Here is a 25084-nt window from a genome sequence, read left to right on the forward strand (position 1 = left end):
CTGTCCATAATGTCATAAGACACTTAGAATAAAAACCTGAGCCTGTCAGTGGCAAAAACAAGCACTGTTAGTGGACATACATTGATGGTATAAGCAATTGCCTGTTTTGTGACTAATGACTGCAGCAATCGCACTTAATACTTGATCAATTTCAAACATTGGTGTCCCCATTAGTAACTGAGACAAAAAATAGAGAAAATAGAGACCAGGTTGAAAAGCACGGAGGTTAACCTTAAACATCAAATCAAAATTTTGAGCAATGATTGAGATGAATTTACTTTCCCTATCTCCTGCGTTGCTGCCTGTAGATAACATTTCTTATAACAGTACAGTAAAGCTCCATACATTTCTCTATTCAATCAAATTCCCTTCTCTATATCATTATTACATTTTAATGCAATTAAAACTCCTTTAAGAAATAAACTTAAACATTTTGGGTTTACCAGAAGGACAGTGTCAACAAATGAGTCACAAATTCATTTACATGCATAATCATTGAATTTATGGAGTAGAAGATATCCCAGAATCCCGTTGCATGATATTCACAGATAGAAATAATATTCTATAAGTCAACTGGGGTCTTAAGGTGCTACAATTACATTTTAAAAACTGATGACTTTTACATTCCTTCTTTGTTAGAGTCATGTCACCACATTTTTGAGACAAGTTTTTTTTCTATTCAAGTTTTTGCTTTTATTTTACAGACTGGACATTAAATACATACATGAGATACAAAAAATGCAGAACAACGTATGTGCACAAAAGCAAAGGAATAAAAGGGGGCTTCAATAAAATATTTACTATAGCCGTGTTTTTGGTCTTAAAAAAACCCAAAACAAAACAAAGCATCCTTAAAGATCCTCTTCTTGTAGCCAGTCATATCACAGTTACACATAATCCGGTGAGGAGTTTAAACACAACCCACAATCCCTCTAGGCCCTGATCAAGGCACCATAATGTGGCAGCAGCTTTTTCCATCCCTATTAAATCTATGAACTCTTCCAACCAACTGCTCAAGCTAAAGCGAACTGGAGTTCTTATCTTCCAATTCATAGCTATTTTCTGTACAGCAGCAAGACAATCCAATCTTACAAATGTCATTTTCCTTTCCATTCTTCTACCTGTGTTTTTTGTGTCTTTTTAGAAACTCTCCTCAGTGGTGCATTCAAGGACACAGTGCAGGGCATTTAGGATGGTCAACCTGCAGGGTCTCTGTGAGAGCATTGTTACCTCTGGCCAGAAAGGGTTTTTGAGAAGAGATAAATACTTTATGCATTCAAGACAAGACAAGAAAATGATGTAATGAAACTCTATTAATGGAACTGCGACCAACTCCTGGGAGGAAGTTTTTTATTTTTTTCCCCTTGCATCTTTAACAAGAGCCAAACTTATGACAGTTGATCAGCCTCCCTTCCAGTCTCCTGGCAACCATACTATACTCTTATGTGTTGCATAAAATAGCCATTTTGTTAAAACATTATCTTATGTAAATTAATACAGCTAGATTTAGCTACCAGTGCAGTTCTGTCTTTATTGCTGGAACTTTCCCCTGTGCTTAGCAAACATTGAGTAATGCTCACTCACTGTGCTGTATGGCTGCAGTGGCAGTGGGTAATCGATGCTGAACAATAAACAAGAGAGTGCAAGAAAACACCACTAAGTTTTAAACTTATACCTACACTGAGGCAGAAAAGTAGATGTAGAATTCCAAAGATAAGCAATAATCAAAGAATAATCCAGCTGACCCATCAGAATTTACCCACTTTTTCCTACATTTTCCTTAACTTCTTAATGGTACTGATTGTAACTGTTAGTCAGGACTGGAAGTAACTAATCACCACAAACCACAAAAGTAACTGATGGAAGAGGAGAAGAACGACAGAAACACAGAGGAATGCGACGTGCTGTCAGCCATCTCATCCATGCAGGCGCACCCACGGAGTGCACAGAGCAAGTGATGCTTGTTTGTTTGCTTTGTTGTTTGTGCTTGGTTTTTTTTTGCCACTGACAGGCTCAGTTTGTTATTTATAGAAAGGGTCATGATTGTGGCAGACGTTATTTGAAAGAGTTACAAGAGGGTTTAGTTTTGTTTTACCAGAAGCAGCTGTTTGATTGTTCTCGTCAAACTCACAAGAATCCTTTTGCGTCATTGGCACCTTCGGTCAAAGAGAAATTAAATAAAACTCACCAAAAACATCTTTGTTCATTTTTTCACTGTCCCAAACCATCCTTAATAAATATATAAATAAATAAATAAATCCTTAATTCACATCTCATCCCAACTCGTCACATACCAATGATTTGTCACCGCCTCTTAGCATCTGATACTGAAACACAAGGTACCCTTTAGAACCTTTATCTGTTGCAACCAGAAATTGTCTTAACACGCGATTTACACTGTGAAATGGTCACACTTCGGTTAGGTTTTGGCACATAAAACAACTTTACATTGTTTGGTTTTGGTCCATCACTTCCCTACTTCACTGAGGCGACTCACAACACGACAAAAGTCTTGTGACTCACATATTGTTATGTGCTTTAATAGGTCTGTATACTTCAACAGACAGCTATACACCTTTCAGTTATCAGGACTCTGAAGACAGTCTTCTGTTGTCCACAGGTTTATTGACTTAGAAAGAATAAAACTGATAAGAGCAAGATAACAAATAAATTGAATTTCCTTTTAAATTTGCTTAACTAACAAACATGAATGCAAATGTGGCTACTGATCATGTTACACAAAGTGTTAATATTATGTTAAAAGTGAGCCAACATAAATCGGTGAATAGAGGCTCATTGTGCGTAAAGATTCACAAGTACAAAATAAATCACATTCCCATGAATAATGTTAGATAATTGCAGGTAAGTAAGACAAGATTACATACTGATCATGCTATCAGATTGCCAGCAGATACTGAAGCATATTTTAATCCTCTCCATGTCATGAAATATTCCATGCACTTCCTGTCACATGACAAGCCAATGCAAATTGCAAATGTCCACTAGGAGGAGATAAAAACACACTAGAAACAGCTCGCAGCAATACCATTCGCTGTCAAATCATCGTATGTGAAGCCGGGCTGAGTTTGGAGAGATAAGGCTTCACACTTTTACTTAAGTATAATTCTAAGGTCAGAACTTTTACGTGTAATTGCGTAATATTTTAGTAATGTAACAGTAGTTGAGTAGGCATGGGAATCTCTTGGTACCTCACAATTCGATTCAATTCTGATTCAGGAGGCTACGATGCAGTGATGATTTAGGGTTGGAAATCATTTTGGCCATTTTGATTCTTGATTGAATTATTGGAAACGCGAGCACAATTTTCAGTCTCCTGCTTCAGTTTCACAGAAATACAATGTGAAACATGACAGGCAATTAAATGGTCTGCAGCCTTTTTGTTTTAAAAAGTAAACTGTATTAATTAATGAACTCATCAATTCAAGAGCATCATGCAGTCTCCTGTCTCTGTGAAAATAACAAAATGAGGGGGAGGCGGAGTTCTCCGTTGTGTTGTTATTATCGTCATGTCTCCAGCAGTGAAGAGCAGCCTCCCTGCTGCACCGTTAGCTCTGCTGAAAGCCATCTGTTAAAATTGATTTTGGTCATTTGTGAATCGATTCAGAATCTTCCCTTTCCGCATCACGATGCATCTCAGAATCCTATACTTCATACTATACTGTACTCCACCACTGCTGTTGGTGAAATAACTGTTTCAGCACTGGTTAGAGCAGCAGTCATGCTAGATGTCATGGGAGCATACACGGCATCTGGACTCTGCGTCTGTAGTCTGTGTTTGTGTTTGCTTGGCACAAAGTATAATGAGGCAGCTTTGCTCCTGTTCTGGTTGAAGCTCTTCCTTTATGCTGTGAGTCAGACCTGCCAACTCCTGGGACAGTGTACCAGGGACAAATCAGCCGTCACACACAGAGCAACACACAGTAAATGACTTGACTAATTCAGTTTTGGTTTCATTTTTACAGGTAGTATACTATATTACAGAGTAGTATTATCAAGAACATTAATATTTCGAGTATTACCTCTCTTCATTCATCTCATTTGCTACAGCTGAATATCTGTTGTCATGATATATGATATAGATATATTGTTATATTTATCTTTTGATAGAAAAAATGATTTTTTTTTTGTCTTCAGTGTTGAGTCAGTTTTTCCTTGTGGTATTGAAGATGGTTTGGAATATCTATTTTTCGAGGTGTTGAGGTGTATTGTGACGACACTATGACAGAGGTGGGACCAAGTAATTGTTTTGCAAGTCACAAGTAGGTCTCAAGTCAAGAATTAGGAGTCTTAAGTCAAGTCCCAAGTTCATATTTTGAGTTTTGAGTCATGAAGAAGTCATAATGTGCCCTTCACCTAATTTAAAGCCAACAGGGCCTTGACTTGCAGTTCTTTGTGTCTTTTTTTGTTGATTACTACATAGTTTTCATACCCGAACAAGATTACCTTTGGTATCATTTTATGCAACTTGAGCTCAGTAACATAACAGAAGTTCTTCATAGTTCTCTCCAGCATTTGATTGAATGTTGTCAGATTGGTTCAAAAGTGGATCTAGACTTTTTCCAAGTCAAGTTCAAGTGAAGTCACAAGTCATTGATGTTAAATTCCAAGTCGAGTTGCATGTCTTTTTAATTTTGTCAAGTCAAGTCTAAAGTCATAAAGTTTCTAACTCAAGTCTTGCTCAAGTTCAAGTCATGTCCGCACCTTGCTATATTATCATGTTTTGAGAAGAATGTATTGAGAGAGTATTATACATGAGTCCAGTGAATGCTGGGTAAACTCTGATCTGCAGTGACTGTTCAAACCTAATCAAACCTTGAATCTTCAAAGGAATCTATGTTCTCAGAACTAGTTAGTTAGTTAGGTACATTTTTAACATGTCCTTGTTTAATCCTTTTTCCTAAACTTCTGCCTCTCCTCTGACTCCTCAGCTCCCCCCACGTTCACGGATACGCCACCTCAGTACGTCGAGGCCAAGGAAGGGGGAAGCATCACTTTGACCTGCACGGCCTTCGGCAACCCCAAACCCTCGGTCAGCTGGCTGCGGGAAGGCAGTCTCATGGTCAGCAGTGCCAAGTATAAGGTATGTAACCACATAATATCTTCTGGCACTATCTTTTGCTGATCTAAAGCCCAAGTTCAAAGCATGATGGCTTTAATTTATTCAAGATGTGTTAAATCCACCATTGCTGTCTTGTGCCACGGGGTGTAGGGTTATCCTGCCCTGTCCCGCCCCTTCCACCACGAGTGCACAGTGAGATACACCTATCAGCTGTGCATAAGTGCCTTGATTAATTCATGGGTGTGTGAGCAAACAGTAATCCAATCAGAAAGTCAGCTCTCATCTCCTTTAAGAAGCAGATGCGCTCAGAGTGCGAGCATTGGCAGCACAACAGTGGATTTACGAGGAGGAAACAAAGAGAAAAGATTTTCAAGCGAAGAGACAGATCTCCTGGTTTGTGAAGTGAAAGCACGAAACATACAGAGACAGCAGGACACCTCCAAAGCAGCAAATTTTACATCAACACCAGCACGTGAACTGTAAATGTCATGCAGATATGTAACTGGTTATGTTTTACAGTGAAGCAACTTGAAATTACTTTGAATTTTCTTATTCATGGTTATCATCATCATCATTAGTATTTAGAGAGACTGTTTGGTCGAGAGGACAGGTTCTTGACCGCACTGTGATAGTAAGTCCACCTCTGGTACTGGCATCATCTGCTTTGCATTTAGTGTAAGATTGGACCATTTATGTGTCTTTTAATTATTGATCTTGATACTGTTTTGGTATCTTTGAATTGGGTTGTGTTCACATTGACAGTAGTGCTGTGTGTAAAACAGCAGCTAAGACTACTTCGAAAGTGGAGGCAAGGGTCACAATGCAGTCATTGAAAAGTTGAACCTCAGTCAACCCAACACAATGCCACATCATCTAGCAAAGATGCTGCCCAATAAAATATGTGAAAGCACATATCCTGAGTAGACTAACATGAAAGGTTGATTTTGACTGTTCACTTCATGATCGTCCATATACCTTTCCAGACTTATAACATCCTGCCTCATACATTTATAAACCCTGGCGCAGTGGTCTGGCGCCTGATAAGCCTTTAAATTGGACTTCTGGATCTGGATGGAATTTCATCTTCTCACTGCCTGTTCACTGCTGATGTGTGACTTCACCTCTCAGCAGAGTTAAAGAGCTTTTCAGCTCTACCCATCAGTAGGAGCAGAACTTTTTAAATGGCCAAATTTAACATTCTCCTAGACAACCCCTCTTGGCTTGTTTCCTCACCCACTTTGTTTATTTATTTGTTTTTCATTCTTAATCATTTCTGCATTACCACATTTGTGGACTGATCTGTCAAGTTAATTGAAGTTGTATTTATACAGCCAAATATCAAGAATCACAAAGTAGCCTCAAGGGGTTTTACAGTCTGTACAGCATACAACATCCTTAGACCCTTGATTGATGAAAAGGAAAAATTCCCCAAAAGAACTTAAATTAGGGAAGAAACCTCAGAGAGAGCAACCCAGGAGGGATCCCTTTTCCAGGACGTCCAGACAGACATATAGTAAAATTACAATATGGGCAATCAGGAATATAAACGTGAGATTCTGAACATTAATAGAGCAGCAAACAACTGCTATGTGGAATAATGGTGTACTGAGCAGAAAATAAAGTTGTGTTGTGATCTGAGCTTCTTTGTTCTTTGTTTTGGTAGCTGGTCTGGTCAGCTGTGCATGTGCTTGCCCTCCCTGCATTTCTAAAGAGAGTGACCGCCCACACAGCATTGTAAAAGTGAAATGAAAGTGCAGTTTGAAGCGTTCAGCTGAAACCATTCACATTCAACTGAATCCATCAAACTTTAGCTACCTGAAGCAACTTTATGTGATGTTTTGGTATCGTTAGCAGCGTAACTAGCAAGCCAATAATTATGGTACAGCACTGAATAAACCAAGATGTTTTGGTGAGTTTTATTTTGTTTCTGTTAAGTTTGAATCAAGTGTGTTTTACCCTGATAAATTTGCTGTTTTTGTTGATGGAGTCTGGGGGTTTTGGCAAGAGCGATAAATCAGCTTTTTCTGTTTACACATAAGGTCTATTTCTGCTAGGGTCCTTTTCATAATGTAGTCACATTGTCCGAGTAACAACTAAGCCTGTCAACACTTTTCAAGGATGTAACTTACTTTTACTAGCACAGTTGCCCCTAACGGTATGTTCAGACTACCGGCAACAAGTTATTTTCGATGGAATGTGGTCACATGAAGCCAGAAACTGATGTTTGACACTTGTTGCTGTGTATCAGGTATGATGCACCACAAATCAAAGTTAAGCTGGCCGCAATTTTTCGCAGCATTCAGAGACAGTGTAACCGGCCATGTTTGGCTTTTTTGTAGCTGTGTCGCCAGTAATGTGAACATATGGTAAGGCTTATGCTGCTTCCTTTGCAGTCCATTTTGCGGCTGCTGGCTGAGGTCTGAAACCAGAATATTTTAATGTCCAACTCATGGTAAGTATGGATTTATTTGAACCAGCGATGCACCCATTTGTTTTGGTCTTAGATGTTGGTGCTCTAGTATGACATCTAGTGGCAGTGACTATCATATACAGATACTTAAATAATATGCATCGTGAAGGATCTCAAGCAACATCCAAGTTCCACCAAACAAGCATCCTGACACACACACACACACACACACACACACACACACACACAGAAAGACAGACAAGGAGAGGAGAGGCTGAATCTCCTGGAGAATTTGTAAATCTATTGCTGAGTACGATCCTTATGGGGTTTGCTGCAAGTAATCAGTCAATAAATTCTAATTGCGTTTGGGATCTTTCAGTTCCAGCTATCATTATTCCTCATACATTTAATGTGACAGAGTTTGCTTTCAGTTTTAGATTTAGTGTTAAATGAGAAAAAAAGCATTTGTGTTAATAGTAGATGCTGTATAGTATCTACCACTGAGTTCTGCATGTAGGAATGGAAATGACTCCCACACATGAGATCAATTATTTAAATGACTGAGCTTTGTTCATAGTTGAGTTATATATCTAAATGTGTTCCACTCACAGGCAGCAGCTTTCCACAAGTCGCTGTGCTGCACTGTAGTGTTTTTTCTATAAAACCTATAGATCTGCTAACATGAGGATGTCCTCTATACTGACTGACATTTAGTTGATGTTTCAATTTGAATAACCATTTTGGTTTTATGTCCTGACAACTGCCATTTACATTGTCTAATTCTAAAAAGAAGAGTGCATGGTATCAAGTGTGATTTAACAGCTGGTAAGCTGCACTGTGTCTTTGAAGCAAGTAGGCGGGGGTGGAGAGCAAAAAAAACGATGCTGTAAGAATCACAGATTCTGCCTTTGATTTCAATTTCGATTTTGTTCTACTCATTTCAATCAATTTTTCGATTGACAGAATATTGAATTTTTGACATCCCTAATATCTGTGGATTTGGGTGGAAAACTGCTTGAATTTGGACAAATGTGAAAACGCATCTTAAAAAGAAAAATGAAGTCACGTGTAGACTGGAAGTTGCTGCATTGTGCTTTGATCTCTGCTGTCAAACGTGTTAGCAAGAAAGCATAAAGGATTATTTCACGTTTTTATTTCTGACTTAAAACTAATCAGCTTCCCATATGAACACTGAAACAGATTTTGATTGAAGTAATCATTCCTCCTGTTTGTATGGGACATTAGATTAAAATGAAGCACTTCCAGTGTAAGTGAAGGGCGACAAAGTCCACAATCCTCGTTCTGTGCTTAAATACGAACTTTTTCAGTCCATCTTCCACTGTAAGTATGTTAGGATGAGAAAACTTTTTCAATCTACATGTGGACATGTGAGTATTGTTAAAGATCTTAAATTACTGCCTTAGGAAAAAACACTCCTCCTCAAACTCTGTGAAGATACAGAGATCTAGCTTTTGTTGCCAGAACAGAGCCCAAATCACCCCAGTCATCATGAAAGTAGCTCAATTAACCCAAAATAGTTGCAACTAGAAGGGAACACGAAGAGCGAAGAACTCTGCCAAGGCCAATAATCACTCTTCTATGCAAAACTGGAAGTTGGATATAATTCTAAAACTGTTATCCTTATGTCAAAATATGGCCGTGCTTTGTTGAAGCCTCATCATCTCAGCTGTGCGTTTATTGTTTATTGTGTTTATTGTAAATTGGAAATATATTACCAATTTTTCCTCATTATCATGTAGATATGTATCAAATGCTTGGACTGAAATAACATCAATTTCTGGTACAGAGGAGTAGCAATTAATTACTTTCAGGAAACTGAGTTTTGCAATGAACATGTCTTGTATTACAACCTTGTCACTGGCATTCAGAAAGTGTGGGACAGTTGTAACAGCATGAACCATCATGAATCTAACAGCACTGAAATGGTGAATCCTGAACCATATTTTAAGACAAACACTGCTGGCTCAAGTGAAGATAATCTGCATGAATGTTTAATCAACAAACAAAGGCAGAATGTATGATTTTTAAAGCTTATGTATGTCAGAAATGATCAGCAATAATATGCATGTTCTGCCCGTCCATACTTGACAACCTTGAAACCACAAACAGTGAAAAATGGGTCAGAAACGGGTCATAAGAATTTGAGTTTCACACACTTTGTTTGCTGCATTCTGGTGACTTTAAAAGAGTTAAAATAGAAAAATATGTTTTTTGCAAACAGATTCTTGCTGACCTGTAACTCAGTCCCTCCAGGAAGTTGCGATCGCAACAGTTCACTTAAGTTCAGTCAGCCCTTGTGAATTCTGCATGACCTTGCGATTTTGTGCAATCAGCATAGCTTTTCCGTAAATTTGACCAATCATCGTAGCTTCCACGTTTCACCAATCATAGCAGTCTCTGCACAAATGTCATACATGTGCGTCTCAATGAACCAGCTCGGTGATTATTTATTTTTTGTAGTTTTAGTTTTTTGTTTGTCACAGAACACAAGGTTTATCATTGTTATTAACATGTGTCAATGCTGTGTACACTCGTATTTCATAATTTTCATAATTTTGTTTGATTTAGCTTCTTTATAATAAAGACATAATGAAGCAAATTTTATTAGAATTTTTGTAATCCTGAGTCTTTTTGTTTTTTTGATTTCTTGGAACACTCAGAGCACGGTTTTATTCTCACCAGAACAAGTTAATAAGTTATACAAGAAAAAAACAAATCAAAATCCCTATTCCATTGCAAAAAAAACACCCCAAAACATTCCAACATGCATCACAATCTTTCTGAAAAGCTGCCGTGAGATCAGGCATTTTAGGCTGCAACAATCCCAAAATAAACATGACGATATCCTGGAGGGACTGATAACAGTTATTAGCAGGAAAGCACGATTGGACCCCAGTGTTATGCTGTACCAAGTTCAATTTCAAATTTGATTACAACACAGATAATAAATATTTTACAAATGTTTTTCTAAGGGTCGTGTTAGTTAGGCTGCTCTTAGGAAAAACAAGCCCCTTTCATTTAAAACTTTACGTAAGAAACTAAATTCTTCTTTCCAGGACGTCTGAGGTTTCCTTATTTCTTTCTTTTATTACTCTCTTCATCTCTCATTCACTGAGGAGGACGAGGCACGAGCGGCTCTCTTCCACATCACAGAAGCACATTTGGTGCAGCTGTATTGTGGTCCGGGTGGAAACAATAGAGTCTTAGAATCACAGGGCTTATATACTCTATAAAAGCCCTATGATTGGTCCTCAGTGCCAGAAACAAAAGACAAACAAAATCAAAAGAACGAACATAAAGAAAAATGGTGTGGAAAATGTGTCAGAAACTGGGAGAAATATGGGAGAATTGTGACCTCGGGAGGAAACTAGGAGAGGGAAATAAAAAGCAGAAGTCTCCGGGATAAATAGGGAGAGTTAACAAGTCATAAAAGCTTTAAAGGCTTATTCTGGGTATATCAACTTGGAAAAAACTGTAAGAATAATTTAGACACTGTTTATTTCTCACATACCTGCTCCATTTGTTTCTACAGTGATGTTTGAAGTGGCTGTTATGTTTTTTACTTCGGGTTTGCACAAGTGAAAAATAATTTGTACTGGAAACATGGACATACTTTGTGTACATACTGTATATCATTGTAAAAAACTGATTTGGAATTAAACTTTCATATGTGTGTGTCTGTGAACATGCATTTACACATACAGTCAATACACAGTGAATCACATAAAGAGATGTTCTTTGGTTGGAGGACCAACGTTTATGGCCTGTAGTCGACAGAGGTCCACTCTGTAAGTAGACTTTAAACACTTAAAATGTTTATGTGTTTGTGTTCAGGTGTCTGATGGGAGTTTGACGGTGCTATCCATCACCCGGGAGGATCGAGGGGCCTACACGTGTCGGGCCTTCAGCCCCCAGGGAGAGGCCATTCACACCACACGGCTGCTAGTACAGGGTAGGTACATGTGTCTTTGTTGCTGTGTTCTTAGATGTGCAAAGTGTTTTTACGTGTTCTTATGGCACAAACGTCTTTCGATAAACGGCCATCAAAACTTTTCATTGAATTTTTGCAGGGAAAGTTTTTTATGATACCCATCATCGAACATGTTTTCATCCTGCGTAGAGGGAGAATCTTTCTGGTGGATATGTTTTTGGATATACCTCCACTCTGCACTCAGGAATCAGTTTCAAGTGTTTAAAGGGACAGTTCACCCCAAAATAAAATGTATATTTACCTCTGGTCTGTAGCGCTAATTATCCATCTAGATTTTTTTGGTGTAAGTTGCAGAGTTTTGGAGATTTCTGCCTTCTCTCCAATATGATGAAACTAGATGAAACTAGTCCTGTGGTGCTCAAACACCAAAAATAACCACAGACCTTGTTTCAAAGCAGTTTCTTGTACAGAGTACTTTCTTTTTGCAGTAGAATCTACCAGAAATGTATTTCTACTAGAAAGAAAGTAGTTCTTACATGAAAACTGCTCACAACAAGATCTGTGGATTATCTTGAGTAACAAGGTCATGATTTTTGGAAAGAGAATGCATTTAGCTTGTGGTGCTTTGTGGTGCACCACAAGCTAAATGCATTCTTGTCCCATTATAACTGGAGATAAGGCAGACACCTCTACAGCCAATATCTCCAAAATTCTCTTCCCTAGAAATCTAGACAGATAAATGGCACTACAGGCCAGGGGAATAATATGTATTTTTGATTTTGGGTGCGGTGAGCTGTCCCATTAAACCCAACTATTGGAAAGAGATTGAATTCATTTTTATTTTAGTGGCAGACAGTGATTTATGTCTGCTTTAACTGCCATGGTTAATTCTACAGTCATGTAAATACAGATTACAAATAAAGTTCAGCAACTCTGAACTTTTTTTGGTGTGTATGAATGTGATACTAACGTTGAGTGCTTTAAGAGATTTATGTTTTTTTTGTGGAATAATGCTGTTTGTGTCTGTTAAGGACACTTTCATTGGTTCTTTCTTCGATGTGATTTTGTCTTTATTTGGATTTTTATGCTTTCTTTTTTCCCATGACCATATGTTACATTTTGTTGTGCTGACAGCGGTTTTCAATGTTCCAAAATGGACCAACTTGCTGAACTTGCAATAGTGTGACTTTTTCGAGGTTATTTTGTGTACAGAACTCATCCTTCCATTCCAAAACCTACTTTTTTTTTTACCGCACGCCTTATGTTGACAGACATCTGTCAGCTCCAGCTCGAGAACATGACACATCCCAGTGAGTAACAGCAGCTACTAGCAGCAATAACACAAACCCATGCTAAACAAAGTATATCTGTCAATACAGGATTTATGATGTATCATTTATCTGCTGCAGAGAATCATGAAAGGAGTCTCTGCATACCTATTAGTGCAAAATTAAAAAATTATCAGTATAGCTACATGATGCTTTTCGCATCAGTGTGCACCTCTATCAGCTGTCAAGAAGTCATGCACTGACACTCAGCACGCGTTAAACTGAACCTAATTAATGATAAACTTTTTCTCCAGTTTCTGTGGATGACTATCTAACACCTTATGAAAACCCAGGTCTGACAAAATAATTAGGTGCTGATATCTCTTTATGCCCTCTGAGCGAACAATAATTTTGATAAAAATTCTGCAATGCTATACTTTGCCTTTGATAGATGAAATAGGATAAATACATTCTAGTGCGTATGTGGGAGGAATGCAGTATCGCCAATCACATCAGCTCCTCATCGCCTTTAAAATGCAGCAGACAGTTTAATGAGCTGGGAGGAGAGTCCAAGGTGGATTCACTGAAGAAAACTGTACTGGAGCTGAGTTATAAGACACATCCACAGCACACCAAATGTAATGTGTGATATAACATTATTATTTACATTTAAATGATGTGAAGCACACTTAAATGACAGTCATATTTACATTTAAGATACTACAGGTACTTGCAGTAAGAAGTATTCCATTACTGTGTGCTCTAAGTTTACAGTCAGTTCAGTGTATCTGGGCACATTTGTGCTACATAATGAAATTACTGCAGGTACTGTCGGAGAGAGCAGAACGGGAGGATAGTTGTAAGACAGAGAGTGGTTTGTAAGAGCAGCAGTATAGAGAGAAAACTGTTTCTATAATCAAAAAAGATGAAGCAGATTTCTGGGTTTGCTATTATCCAGTAGAAATGTTGTTTCAAACAAATTGATAAAGTGCACGGCAAGACACCAGACCTGAAGGCTACACCAACAAGGACAGAGAACATGATCTTTATTGATCCACAACAATGATAATCATGTGAACCCCCAAACCATTTGTGGCTTTTTCCACTTAATCAAACTCCCAAATAGAACATCTTATAGGAAAAAAGATATTAAAAGTGTTAATAATGGTTCAATAATAGCAGCTCTGTGGCTGTATGTACACCGCAGTGCTTTGAGCGAGCTAAATGTTTACGTCAACACTTTAATATGCTTACAATGACAATGCTAACACGATATTATGTAGCGGGTATAATGACTTATAGACACTATGATGTGTTATCACATCATAGTGTCTTGTTTTAAAATAAAAAGAAATATGAATGTAAAAATAAGACATGGTAAGTATGAAAAGCAGCACTGGAGCTACAACTCCAAAGCTGTCTTAGTTACATCTTATTCTTTGTTTATTGAATGTATTCATGGTCGTAACACTAAATTTAGCCCAGGGCTAAAAACGTTTTTAGAACCCTCTTAGCCCCAGGCTAAGGGAGCTGTTTGCTCCAGGCTTTCACACTGGCACAATCCTGGCGCATTTCAAAGTGGGCTCACCCCCAACTTTTTCCAGAGCTTGCTGGAGCAAGTTTAGCCCAGAATTTGTCGGGTTATTCCCTGAAAATTGACTAAACACTGGGCTAAAAGGTGCCATTGTGAAGCCTGACTAAAGGCTTTTAAAGAGTAGACATGCATCATTCTAGAATGTAAACATTAGTCATATGTTTTAACAGACATTTAACCCAGGGATAGTAGGAGTGCATTATGAATCATAAAGCCCAGGGCTAAGGTTAAGCCAGGGTTAACAATGTGTGTGTGAAAAGGGGCTAAGTTATCTCAAGGTCAACTCTTAGCCCCAGGCTGTAAAGTCTACAGTCATGTTAGCTACTCTGTGAAACTCTACTTAGTACAGCAGTGCTCTTATGTCTGTTACAATCCATCCAATAGTTAATGAGACATTCACTAAAAACCCCAAATATCAACCTCATGGTGGTGATAGAGGAATAATACCAGCTAGCCAACATACTGACATTTCCAGTAAGGCTGGGAGATATATCGATATTATATTTTATCGTGATATGAGACTTGATATCGTGATAGATTTTGGATATTGTTATATCATGATATATCATACGTGTTGTTTTTTTCCTGGCTGTATTACATTGTGTATTACAAGTCATGTAATTTTCTGAACTTACCAGACTGTTCTAGAAGTTTGATTTAGTTTTCTTTTTCCACTCACTCATTATATCCACATTAGTGATGATTATTTATCAAAAAATCTCATTGTGTTAACATTTTGTGAAAACATCAACAGTCATCCTTACAGTATTCTAGCAATATTGAGGTATTTGGTCAATTGATATTGAGTGATATCTACTCATTTTATCACTGTAGCCACTTCCACCCCTTGGAGTACACACCATGTCATCAGTTACAACCTACATCCACAACCTTCATTGATAATTATTGATATCGACCAAAATGAAACTTCACTATCATGATAGGATTCTCAGCTATGTTGCCCAGGCCTAATTTCCAGCTCTTGAGCCACACCTTTTGGTATCAAGGTAATTAATGTAACACAGGGTTGCACAGTGAGATGGAAGTTGTAGTCCCTTCATGCAACATATAACATATACAGGTGATATAAGACTCATACAGGTGATTTTAATATAGAATAGATAAGGATGAAATAAATACATAAATTAAAGTTGAAAATATGTACAGTTATTTACATATGTGCTAATGCTGAGTTCAAATGAAACTCGTGAACTTGTAATTACAACATTGGGACTCGTGATCATGACAGTTTAGCTTGGCTTAGAAAACTTTTAGTTCACAATGTTGTGAACACGACAAGAGGGGGGCGTTCAAATGCACTCATCTCATAAACATGATCCCATTTGAAAGTACCAATATACACATATACACTCAGAAAATAATTGTGAAGAGAAAATTTGAATATAAAAGAGCGGCAACAAGAAGGCAGTATCTTCATATAAAAACTTTATAACATTGGTCAGTAACTTGACTGTGTTTTCACAAAAAGCATCATCGATACGTCCTCTCATCCTGTCAAAGTCTTGGGTGTTGCGTCCAGTTGGCTCGGGACACCGTCCGCCCATCAAGTCCTTGATCCAGGGTGTTGTGGAGCAGGTCTCTGTAAGATGTAAGAACAGTAGTCTCTGATCTCCTGTTGCTTGTTCATCCATTTCATTTTACTGACCGGACATCTGGCTTGTCTGGTGGGGTGGTCAAAAGATCCCATTTGCATTGTTGATCATCTCAAGGTCTGCTGCTCTTTATTCCAAACCCGACACTTCCTTTTCCAACCCCTCGAGCGTATATATTAAACAAAATATATTAAAACAAAAATGTGGTGGGGTTTGAAGGAGCTACTGGCTGCAGCATCTGCATGCTCCTCCGTTGCCATGGAGAGCAGTAATAAGTAGTATGTAAAACAGTAAAAGTGTCTCTTAATTTAAAAAAAAGTGTTAAAGCTAAATATATCTTCTCCCTGCTTGTGCAAAACAGTCACAACCTTGGTGATATCAGCTAGTCGATCCCTCAAGCGTGCTATCACATCCATGTGAACACGACGGGCTGAGCAGAATTTAAATAGTGTATGATGCAGGATGCAGTAGCATGTTTAGGAGTGGGACTAGACTACACTGAAATTAGTTTGGGGACAACTAACAGCTGCATTTTACAACAGGAACATTTAAGACTAGATGAAGCATAACAATTGTATTCATACGTCTGAGCAGTTCATTATTTATAGAAGCCTACAGAGGGAAAAAGAACCAGAGGATGGGAGAGCTTTCTGCCTCCAGCTCTAAATGAAATGTCAGCTTCTGTAACTGAAACAATCTGTCTGTATCAGTCCACACTCGGCCACAAAATCAAGGCACACTTAGCAAATGAATCATTTATTGTCTTCGATGTGCCACATCATACACACATCAGTGCACTTATTGTTTTTCCCAGAAAGTGCAAGTAAACACAGTATCTGATGTGTGTCTGTGCGGCAACCTTAGATTTGATACGCCTCGCCAAAGAGGATAGATGATAAAGCAGCAAACATGGCATTCCAGGTCATCTAATTTAAAGATTGCTGCCCCAGATGAACACAGCTGAGTGGTCGCGACCTCCTCTGAACTGAGGGAATTGAGGCTCGACCTCTAACCGAAACATTTTCACCAGATTGATTCCTATCTTTCTTGTGCAAATTCAACAAAGAAGCAAAAACGTGCTCACTTCATAATAAATTGCAGTTGGATGTTTAGAATAAGTTAGATTACAGAAAAGGGACCAAGTATAAGTCCCCCTCCACTAAAAATGTGCTTTGCTTATAGTTGTTTGAACTTCACTGTGCAAAATGATATGTGGAGTTTGACAAACATGCACGTATCAGCAGGATTTATGATCACAACTTGATTGGAAGCCAATCAAAGTCCAGTATGCAGCTGACATGCATGTGTGTGTTTCTTCTGAACGTAGCTTCGGCCACTCTCTCAGTCCAAATCAGCCCAGCAGTTCACTTCAGCTCACTTCAGTTCCAACAACCTGACACAGAAGATAAAAAAATACCATCCTGTCACCGTCCTCTGGCTCTGGTGGCTCAAATATGTCTGGACATGTCCAATAACGCTGCTAGATGGAGTGTCCACGTTTCAGGTTGATTTCAGTATTGTTTGACACTGAGATAGCAGAGCAGACACGCCCCCAGTGTTTTGAGCAGAGAAAACTGCTCATTTTTTCATGATTGTGAGACTTTTGAGATTTTTGGTTTATAACACATTTTTTTTATGCAATAAAACCATAATAAACACAAATTGTCATTCAAAGCAGAAAATTTATATATGTCTGAGGATATTTTATTTTGGCAGCAAAATCAGTAACTTAACATGACTCCTATCCAGCTGAAAGTGAAAATGAAACAGTAAAATAAAGCACAAACAGTGACGCAGGAAAGAAACTAAACTTCAAACCACAGAGATTCAATTAGAGGCTACAAAAGTATCGAGAGCTGAACACTCAGAGACTTCAAAAAACGTCTTTTTCTCTAAGGTTGGGTACCAAACACAGCACTTTTAATGGTGCAGACTGAATGATGTCAGTACTGCTGAGTACCAATGCATGTTAAATCAAATAAATGCCGATTTCCGATACCTGGCAGCATCTGGGTGAGAGAAAGTATTTCTCTAAAGTATAGAGAAAAAGAGAAAGAGAGCGACATTAGAGCGGAGAGCAGCTTGTTCAAATCACTGTGAGACAGCAGTAAAGGCAATAGCGAGCTGAAACCAGCCATAAATGTGGTTAAACTTTTCAAAATTCGACACAGACAACACTTGTCGCTGTCTATGTAATGTGAATTGCAGACTATTAACAGGGAAATACTTACTACAATGTGCAAGCACAGCGGTGGTAATAATGACAACATAACTGGAAGGATATCATGTGTTTTCTCTGGGACATAACAGTGTTTCCCTGGTTACGGACTGACAGGCTGCAGGTTGTAAGGATGGTTTAAGAAGGGATAGTGAGGGGTTTTATTTTCTGTGGTGTGCTCCATGTTGAAATTGACAAGATTGCAGTTATTTTTTTACAATTGAAATATTTTTGTTATTACACCAAAAAAAAAGGCACTGCTTTGTACCAGTATCTGTAGCAAGTCGGTCCAAATGTGAACAGTACCCAACCTTAAACACCGCAACCTGCTTGGAGATGGGTTGCTTTGGCCAGACTCCAGAGATGGTCCATCTCGGGTGGAATTTGGCACAGCCGAATGGTAATGGAAATGCAAATCAGCGTGGCATGATTTGACTCAGCAGGGCCAACAGCAGCAACAACAACAAGCCCTATTAGTGTTGTATGAAGCCATGTGGTGGACCGATCAAAACCTGTGCTGCAGACACAGCGTCATAGAGCCGTCCCCAGTGGAATCAAGCAGTTGGTCTTGCTGTTTCACATCTCTACTTCTGTCCTTACACACAATTCTCTCTATGTTCCTCACTGACAAGGTCATCCATTCTCCAGTACTCCTCTCTCTCTTCGGGGGAGTCTATTATATGACATTTAAACAAAAATATCATCAATTTAATACTCCTCTAAAGAATCCCTCAGTCACAGGATGTACTTTTTAATCAAAAGCAATAACCAGATCCCTACATGTTAATGAAATATGGCCTTTTGTGCATACATCTTACACAACGATCACTGCACTATAATGACAGTTACCTTACTTGCCCCAGCTATTTGTCTATTTGCCAATAGAGCCATATTGTGGACCTACAAATGTTAAGTACGCCAAAGTTTTATGTCAGAAAAGCAACGTATGGGTCCCCTGCATTATGAAACTGTCAGATACTAACTTGCATATGTTGGGCAATTTGTATAATTAGCATTAATTAGCATAATCACCTATATGGACAATATTTCAGCAACTGTTTGGCTGATTTGGACAATATTGATGTGGCTTTGGGGGTTACTGAGGATGCTGAATTAATTCCTGACATTTTGGATATTCAACAATAAATGATAATAATAGCATTATTTCTAACAGGGTTGACGTTATTACAGTTTGCAGTGAGTTATCTGTGCAATCCAATTGATTAAGTGTGTTCTAAAGCTTCTAAATTGACTGGAACTTCATCAAAACGTCCCACTTGAATTGGAATAGGGCTCTTGCTGCTTTAAATGGTCATTTTAAATTTTAAAAAATGTCAGAAATGAATTCAGCATCCACTATAACCCCTGAAGCCATGCCAATGTTTGTGTTGTTCAAATCAAATCAGCCAAACAGTTGGCAGGTTAGTATCCATCAGTTTCACGAAAATGGGGACCCATACTTTAGATTTCGGACATAAAACTTACTCAACATTTTTGGGTAATCAGATTTTACTTATTTTGATTCAGTTGGACATCAGTTCAGTTGAATCTCCTCTAAAACACTTCTGTGCACAGATAAATAGAAAAGCCCACAGTTGTTGGTCGTGTGTGTCACTTTGCAAAAGGAAAATTATCGACTAATGCACAATAGCTTATTAGCTTGCTGAGAATGATCATTTTTCATGAGATCAATGCTAGATAAAAGAAGTTTCTGTCGTTTTTATGTTGGTTGTCATTTGCTCCCATTTATCATAGAACCAGACGGTGAGCATGTTCACAGAGATCACATATTTCCTCACGACTGAGTACAAAGCCAGAGCTGAGCCAGAGCGCTTGTTTGACCCGTCCTGTATAATTTACGGGAGAGACGGATTAATAGAGGCCCTCCTGGAAAGCCACTGAGCTGCAGATCAGCTAAGAGACTACAGTGCCAACAAATCTCCAGCACTCAGCTGGTTCCAAATAGGGCGGGTTGGCACACACACACATACACATACACAAACACACAGACACTCACACACACCCACTCAAACACCAACAACACAGTCATCCAGCACAGTCTAGTCGTGGTTGTCCTGCTAAGGGGCTGGCAGATGGAAATGCTCTGCCTGTTAAAGGATCAGGCCGTGGGCTACAGATCAGAACTAACATATGGGACTAGCAGTTTATAGTTGCAACACAGGCTCAACTCAGCTGCATGTGTGTACCAGAGTGTGCGTGTGTGCATGCTGGTGTGTTACTTTTCGTCTATCCTTATGTATTATGCAAAGTTACGAACAAATTGGAAGAAATATGATGATAAATATGTGCGGGGGTTTGCACATGTGCCCATCTATCGTCAGGAGTATGTGTTCATTGGTATTATGAATCAGCCTCATATAAATACTGTCTAACAGTGAAGGTAATATATTTAGAAACTGGTGTTGAGGGGTGTCAGATGACAGGAATCTCAAAAACAAAGTCTACGCTACTGACAAGTTACTGGCAGTCATCCTAGTTGGAGCAAGTGATGCTGTCTGTACCTTTTCTTGGAACTATACAGTACATAAAGGATAAAACACACTCCATTCCAACTCTGTATCTGTTATAGATTATGGTCATGTGATCAATGTGTAGGCCAGCACGGTTGTGCACCATGTCGACCCACAACTCGAACTGCGCATCACTATTTCTTTTTGACGAAGCAGAGCTGTTGTTGCAGCTGCACTAGGGCTATATATATCGATATTATCACAATATGAGACTATATAATGTGATAGATTTCAGATACCATTATATCGTGATATGTCATAAGTATTGTCAGTAAAATTATGTATTTTCTGAACTCACAGACTGTTTTACCTGGCCTGTTACTTGTTTTTACCCACTTAATCATTATACTTGTGATTATTTATCAGAAATCTAATTGGGTTAATTTTTTGTGAAAGCGCCAGCTGTCATCTCTACAGTACTGATTATTGAGGTGTTTGGTGAAAAATCGTGATGTTTTATTTTGTCTGTATCACCCAGCAATAATACAACAAACTCATTTCATCACTTTAGCTTCTTCCACACCAGTGCACGACACATCTTTAGTCACAACCTACATAATCAATAATTATCGAAATCAACCAATATGAAACTTCACTATTGTGTTTTTTTCAGCTATATCACTGCACATGTTGCTATCTTACACATATAGTTTTTCATTGCTGGTGGGTGCTTTTCTTCTTCCTCTGGCATTTAACAGCAGACTACAGCAATTGTAAGTATATATGCTGTCTTTGTCGCAATATTTTCTTTCCCCAGGATGGGAAAGGCATAACCCGCCCTACTCTGCTTCTGATTGGCTTGAACATAAAATGCATCTCATCCAGTCAGAGCAAACATCTAAAATTCACACTTGGGCAGGAGTTCAGTTGTTCATTTATAGTCAAGATGCATTCATAAGCAAAACTTTGAACTGAGACAAGTGACAAACCAGGAGCGGTCACTGATGATTTTGGAGTTCAGGCTTGAGTAATTAGCCAGCTATTAGCTATTTGTGAAATCCTGAAATATGAACTAAAACACAGTTGGACAAACGCTGTAAGGCTCAAACCTTGGTGCTCATGCTTTGATAGCTAGTTGTGATAATCTCTTCTCACTGCATTGACCCTGTTTTTCTTTACTATTATGAATTTTTCAATTCAGTTGTCACTCTGGGTGTCACAATAAGATGAATCAAAGTTCATTGCAAACACAACAACTGTATTTACCCTGTTTTTTTGTCATCATGTATATCACCCTTGATTTGTCAAAAAAAATGTTTGCTATATCAGAAGAATTTAAAAAAGTGCATTACATTCTAAAAAGCAGTAACTGCACTGGACTCTGTATTGTTAGAGTAGCAGCAGCTATACCGAATTTTAGACCTCCTTTGTTTGTTCAGTAGGAGAAGATGAACAATGTCTCTGCCTCTGATTGCCTCTGGTCAAGGAAATCAGAGGCAGACTAGTGTGGGTCTTGCTTTTTCCATCCTGGGAAAAAAAAGATACCTGTCTTGTCTAAGAAAAATGACAGGTCCATTTCATATGGTACTATAAAAAAATTTCAGTCAAAATTTCATTCAGTCCAGTGATACTTGCTAACTCTCCAAATTTCTTTGGGTCATTCCCCCATCTGTCTCTTGATCCTTCTCTTGCTTTTCTAAAGATCTGTCTTAACTAGGTATGATAATTGGACTTTCAACACTTTGCTTCTTTTCCTGTCAAGTAGAAGCTTTGATGTTCAGTCTAAAAAAATTACATCCACACATTAGAAAGTCATGTAATGCCTAGTAACAGTACTTTTGGTTGGAATTCCACAAACACTCAACATAAAGTGCTGTTCTCATATGAATCCAACCACCTAGTGTAATAAGTAGCTCAAAGCAGATAAAGGTACAATATAATTTGCTGTTTGTAGCTTCCAGACCAAACTCAGCATGGTTATGGATGGATGTACTTCTTGTCACAGCTTGGAAATGACAGCAAATCAAGTATCATGGCATAAATATATCCATGCGTGCAAGGAGGAGGATGATCCATCTGGCACAGCAGGGATCACTCAATAAGTTCTCATCATAATCCTTCACTGAGTGCAAAATAAGTCTGTGATATGTCTCTGGGTGCCTCCACGACACTTCTATCCACATAGAATGGATGCACCAGTGTTAATCCCTGTGTGTTTGTGTACATGGCCATAAATACCCCACATGACCCTTGCCCAGTATGTTAACTAATTCCTCTGTTGTGTCTGCAGTGGATGTGATGTGGCTGAGCAGGACGCTCCCACTGAGAGAGCTAATAACTTACTGCATGAATGTTACACTATGCTCCCTATGTGGATAGTACAGTCATACTGAACTTTTTTTTGTACCTGTGAAGTTTTCATTGTCAGTAACTTCTCAGTCACAAACTGCAAGTTGATTTCAAGTCTCAAGTCTTTGGTATAAAGTCTGAGCCATGTGTCTTCATTACTTATTGCTTATACAAAAGATATGTATTCATATTGAAAGCTATTATAAAGAAAATGCATGCACTGATTTTGTTTCTCCATTTTACAGTTTCCAAGAGCTCAGGATGACGTCCTCAAATGTCTTTTTTTGTCCACAACCTAAAGATATTCAGTTTACTGTAAGAGAGGGAGTAAAGAAACCAGAAAATTTAAGAAGTTGGAATTAGACCATTTGACTTATTTTGTCTTTAAAAAAAGACTCGAACCAAGTAATTGATTATCAGAATAGTTGGCGATTAATTTAATTGCCAATTAATAATCAAATAATCATTGCAGCTCTGCAGTGATGCTGTCATACTTGTCAGCAAAATGACTAATATACTTTACCCTTGTTAACCTGCCATCCTCCTTCCCCCTCTTCTTCAGGGGTGAAGGGGTTGTTCAGTTAAACATGTTAGTGTGATCTGCCTGACTCCTTGATCCTTTATCTGACTGAAGGTTTGTGATGGTTAGAATCTTCAGCCCTGACCATGGCTCTGAAATATCAGTAGTCTTACTGTGCTGTGTGTTGTTAAATCCATGGAGCTGTCCTTGGTGCTGAAGTAGCAGACAGATTTGTAACTGTGTTTTTTCCTCTCTGTCCTGCCCTTTTGTCAGTTTTGTCCTGGATCGATCCATAATATTCTCTAAACCAACTACTCCCAGTCTTAAGAATGTCACAGTCCAGTTTTCAACCCGAGGCCCACCCAGTTTAATCACGACTCTGATCAACACACAATCGTAACTATACCAATGACCAGATATAAGTCGTGTCACTGTGATGCGTCACCAAACACACTGTAACACCTGTTCAACTAGCAAGCTAAATGAAGAATAACACATAATTTAAATCCCTTGTCTTTGTTTTATTACTACTGATCCCTTTTTAAAATTAATCATAAAAATCATATGATGAATTCAACTTATAAAATTGAAACTCATCATTTTTCATTTATTTTTCACGACCTCTCATGGCCCACCTGCTGCCTTCACAGCCCACTTGTGGGCCACGGCCCACACTTTGGGAATCACAGCTCTAAACTTTATACTAAATATATTCAGTGCTGTAATATATTCTAGCCTATACTCTATAAGGTCATCTTCATGATCACAGTGACAAGTAGCAACACAGAAGAGCGAGGATCTTAGAGACACAGTAGTACACCTTTCCTTCCTCCTGTGTGCTGCTGAAAGTACACCCTCAGACAAAACACCTCTTCAACAAAATGTTTTAGGGGAGACTTGACCACAGATATAGTTTTACCATAGATGTGTCTGTGTTATTTGTTAGGCCATCACCCCTGTTAAAAATGAATAAATCAACAACAGTATTGCTGTCGGCCACAGCTTCATTCTGTGTAGTTTGGTGTGCACAAAGTCAATGAAGATTTAACTCTGACTTGTGATATCATAAGTCACTGTCAAGCAAGACTGATAGAATATAGAACCTGTGGAACTGTGTTTTTCGCCCGTTATAGCCACATTAGCTCCCACAGCTGAAACTTGCAACCCTGTCCACACATTTTCCTGCCCTGCTTGCTTTTTGCCTCAGCAGACAAGTAAATTTCACCTGGCAAAAAAATCTTGAGTTCATTTGCAGTTTCTCCACTGCCTCACTTTAATGACAGGCTATTATGGTAGAAGGCAGCCGCATTTTACAAAATAATCAAACAGTTGCACAGCACATTTTAGCACTTTGCCTCTGGTGTGAGCACAAGACACAGAACATACACTGAGAATTTTAAATTTGAACAGATGATTAGAATTTGAATGTTACTTTTTTGTAGTAGTTTTAATAAAAAACAGTCCTATTCCCTATTTTTCTAATTTCAGCTTCCATATATGGCGAACAGGAGGAAGATGAAACTTGAAGTTTGCTGGTATACCAGCATAAATACTGGATAGAAAAATGCCTTTCTTTCTCAGCAAAACATTATAATTGATTTATTTGTTG

At 38.5% G+C, this 25084-nt stretch overlaps 1 protein-coding gene across 2 annotated transcripts in view; it reads left to right on the top strand.

The window, feature by feature from the left end:
* LOC146318632 (protein turtle homolog B-like) overlaps nucleotides 1-25084 on the top strand; it is a 194099-nt gene that overhangs the window by 88364 nt on the left and 80651 nt on the right. For both annotated transcript variants that reach the window (XM_084730666.1, XM_084730665.1), the window contains exons 4-5: nucleotides 4950-5101; nucleotides 11346-11463. In XM_084730666.1, the coding sequence (XP_084586792.1) occupies nucleotides 4950-5101; nucleotides 11346-11463 (270 nt within the window). The remainder of the gene's footprint in view (nucleotides 1-4949; nucleotides 5102-11345; nucleotides 11464-25084) is intronic.

Source organism: Lutjanus erythropterus, chromosome 11 (genome assembly GCF_056507025.1).
Source record: "Lutjanus erythropterus isolate fLutEry1 chromosome 11, fLutEry1.hap2, whole genome shotgun sequence".
In the NCBI taxonomy this organism is placed as follows: domain Eukaryota; kingdom Metazoa; phylum Chordata; class Actinopteri; order Lutjaniformes; family Lutjanidae; genus Lutjanus; species Lutjanus erythropterus.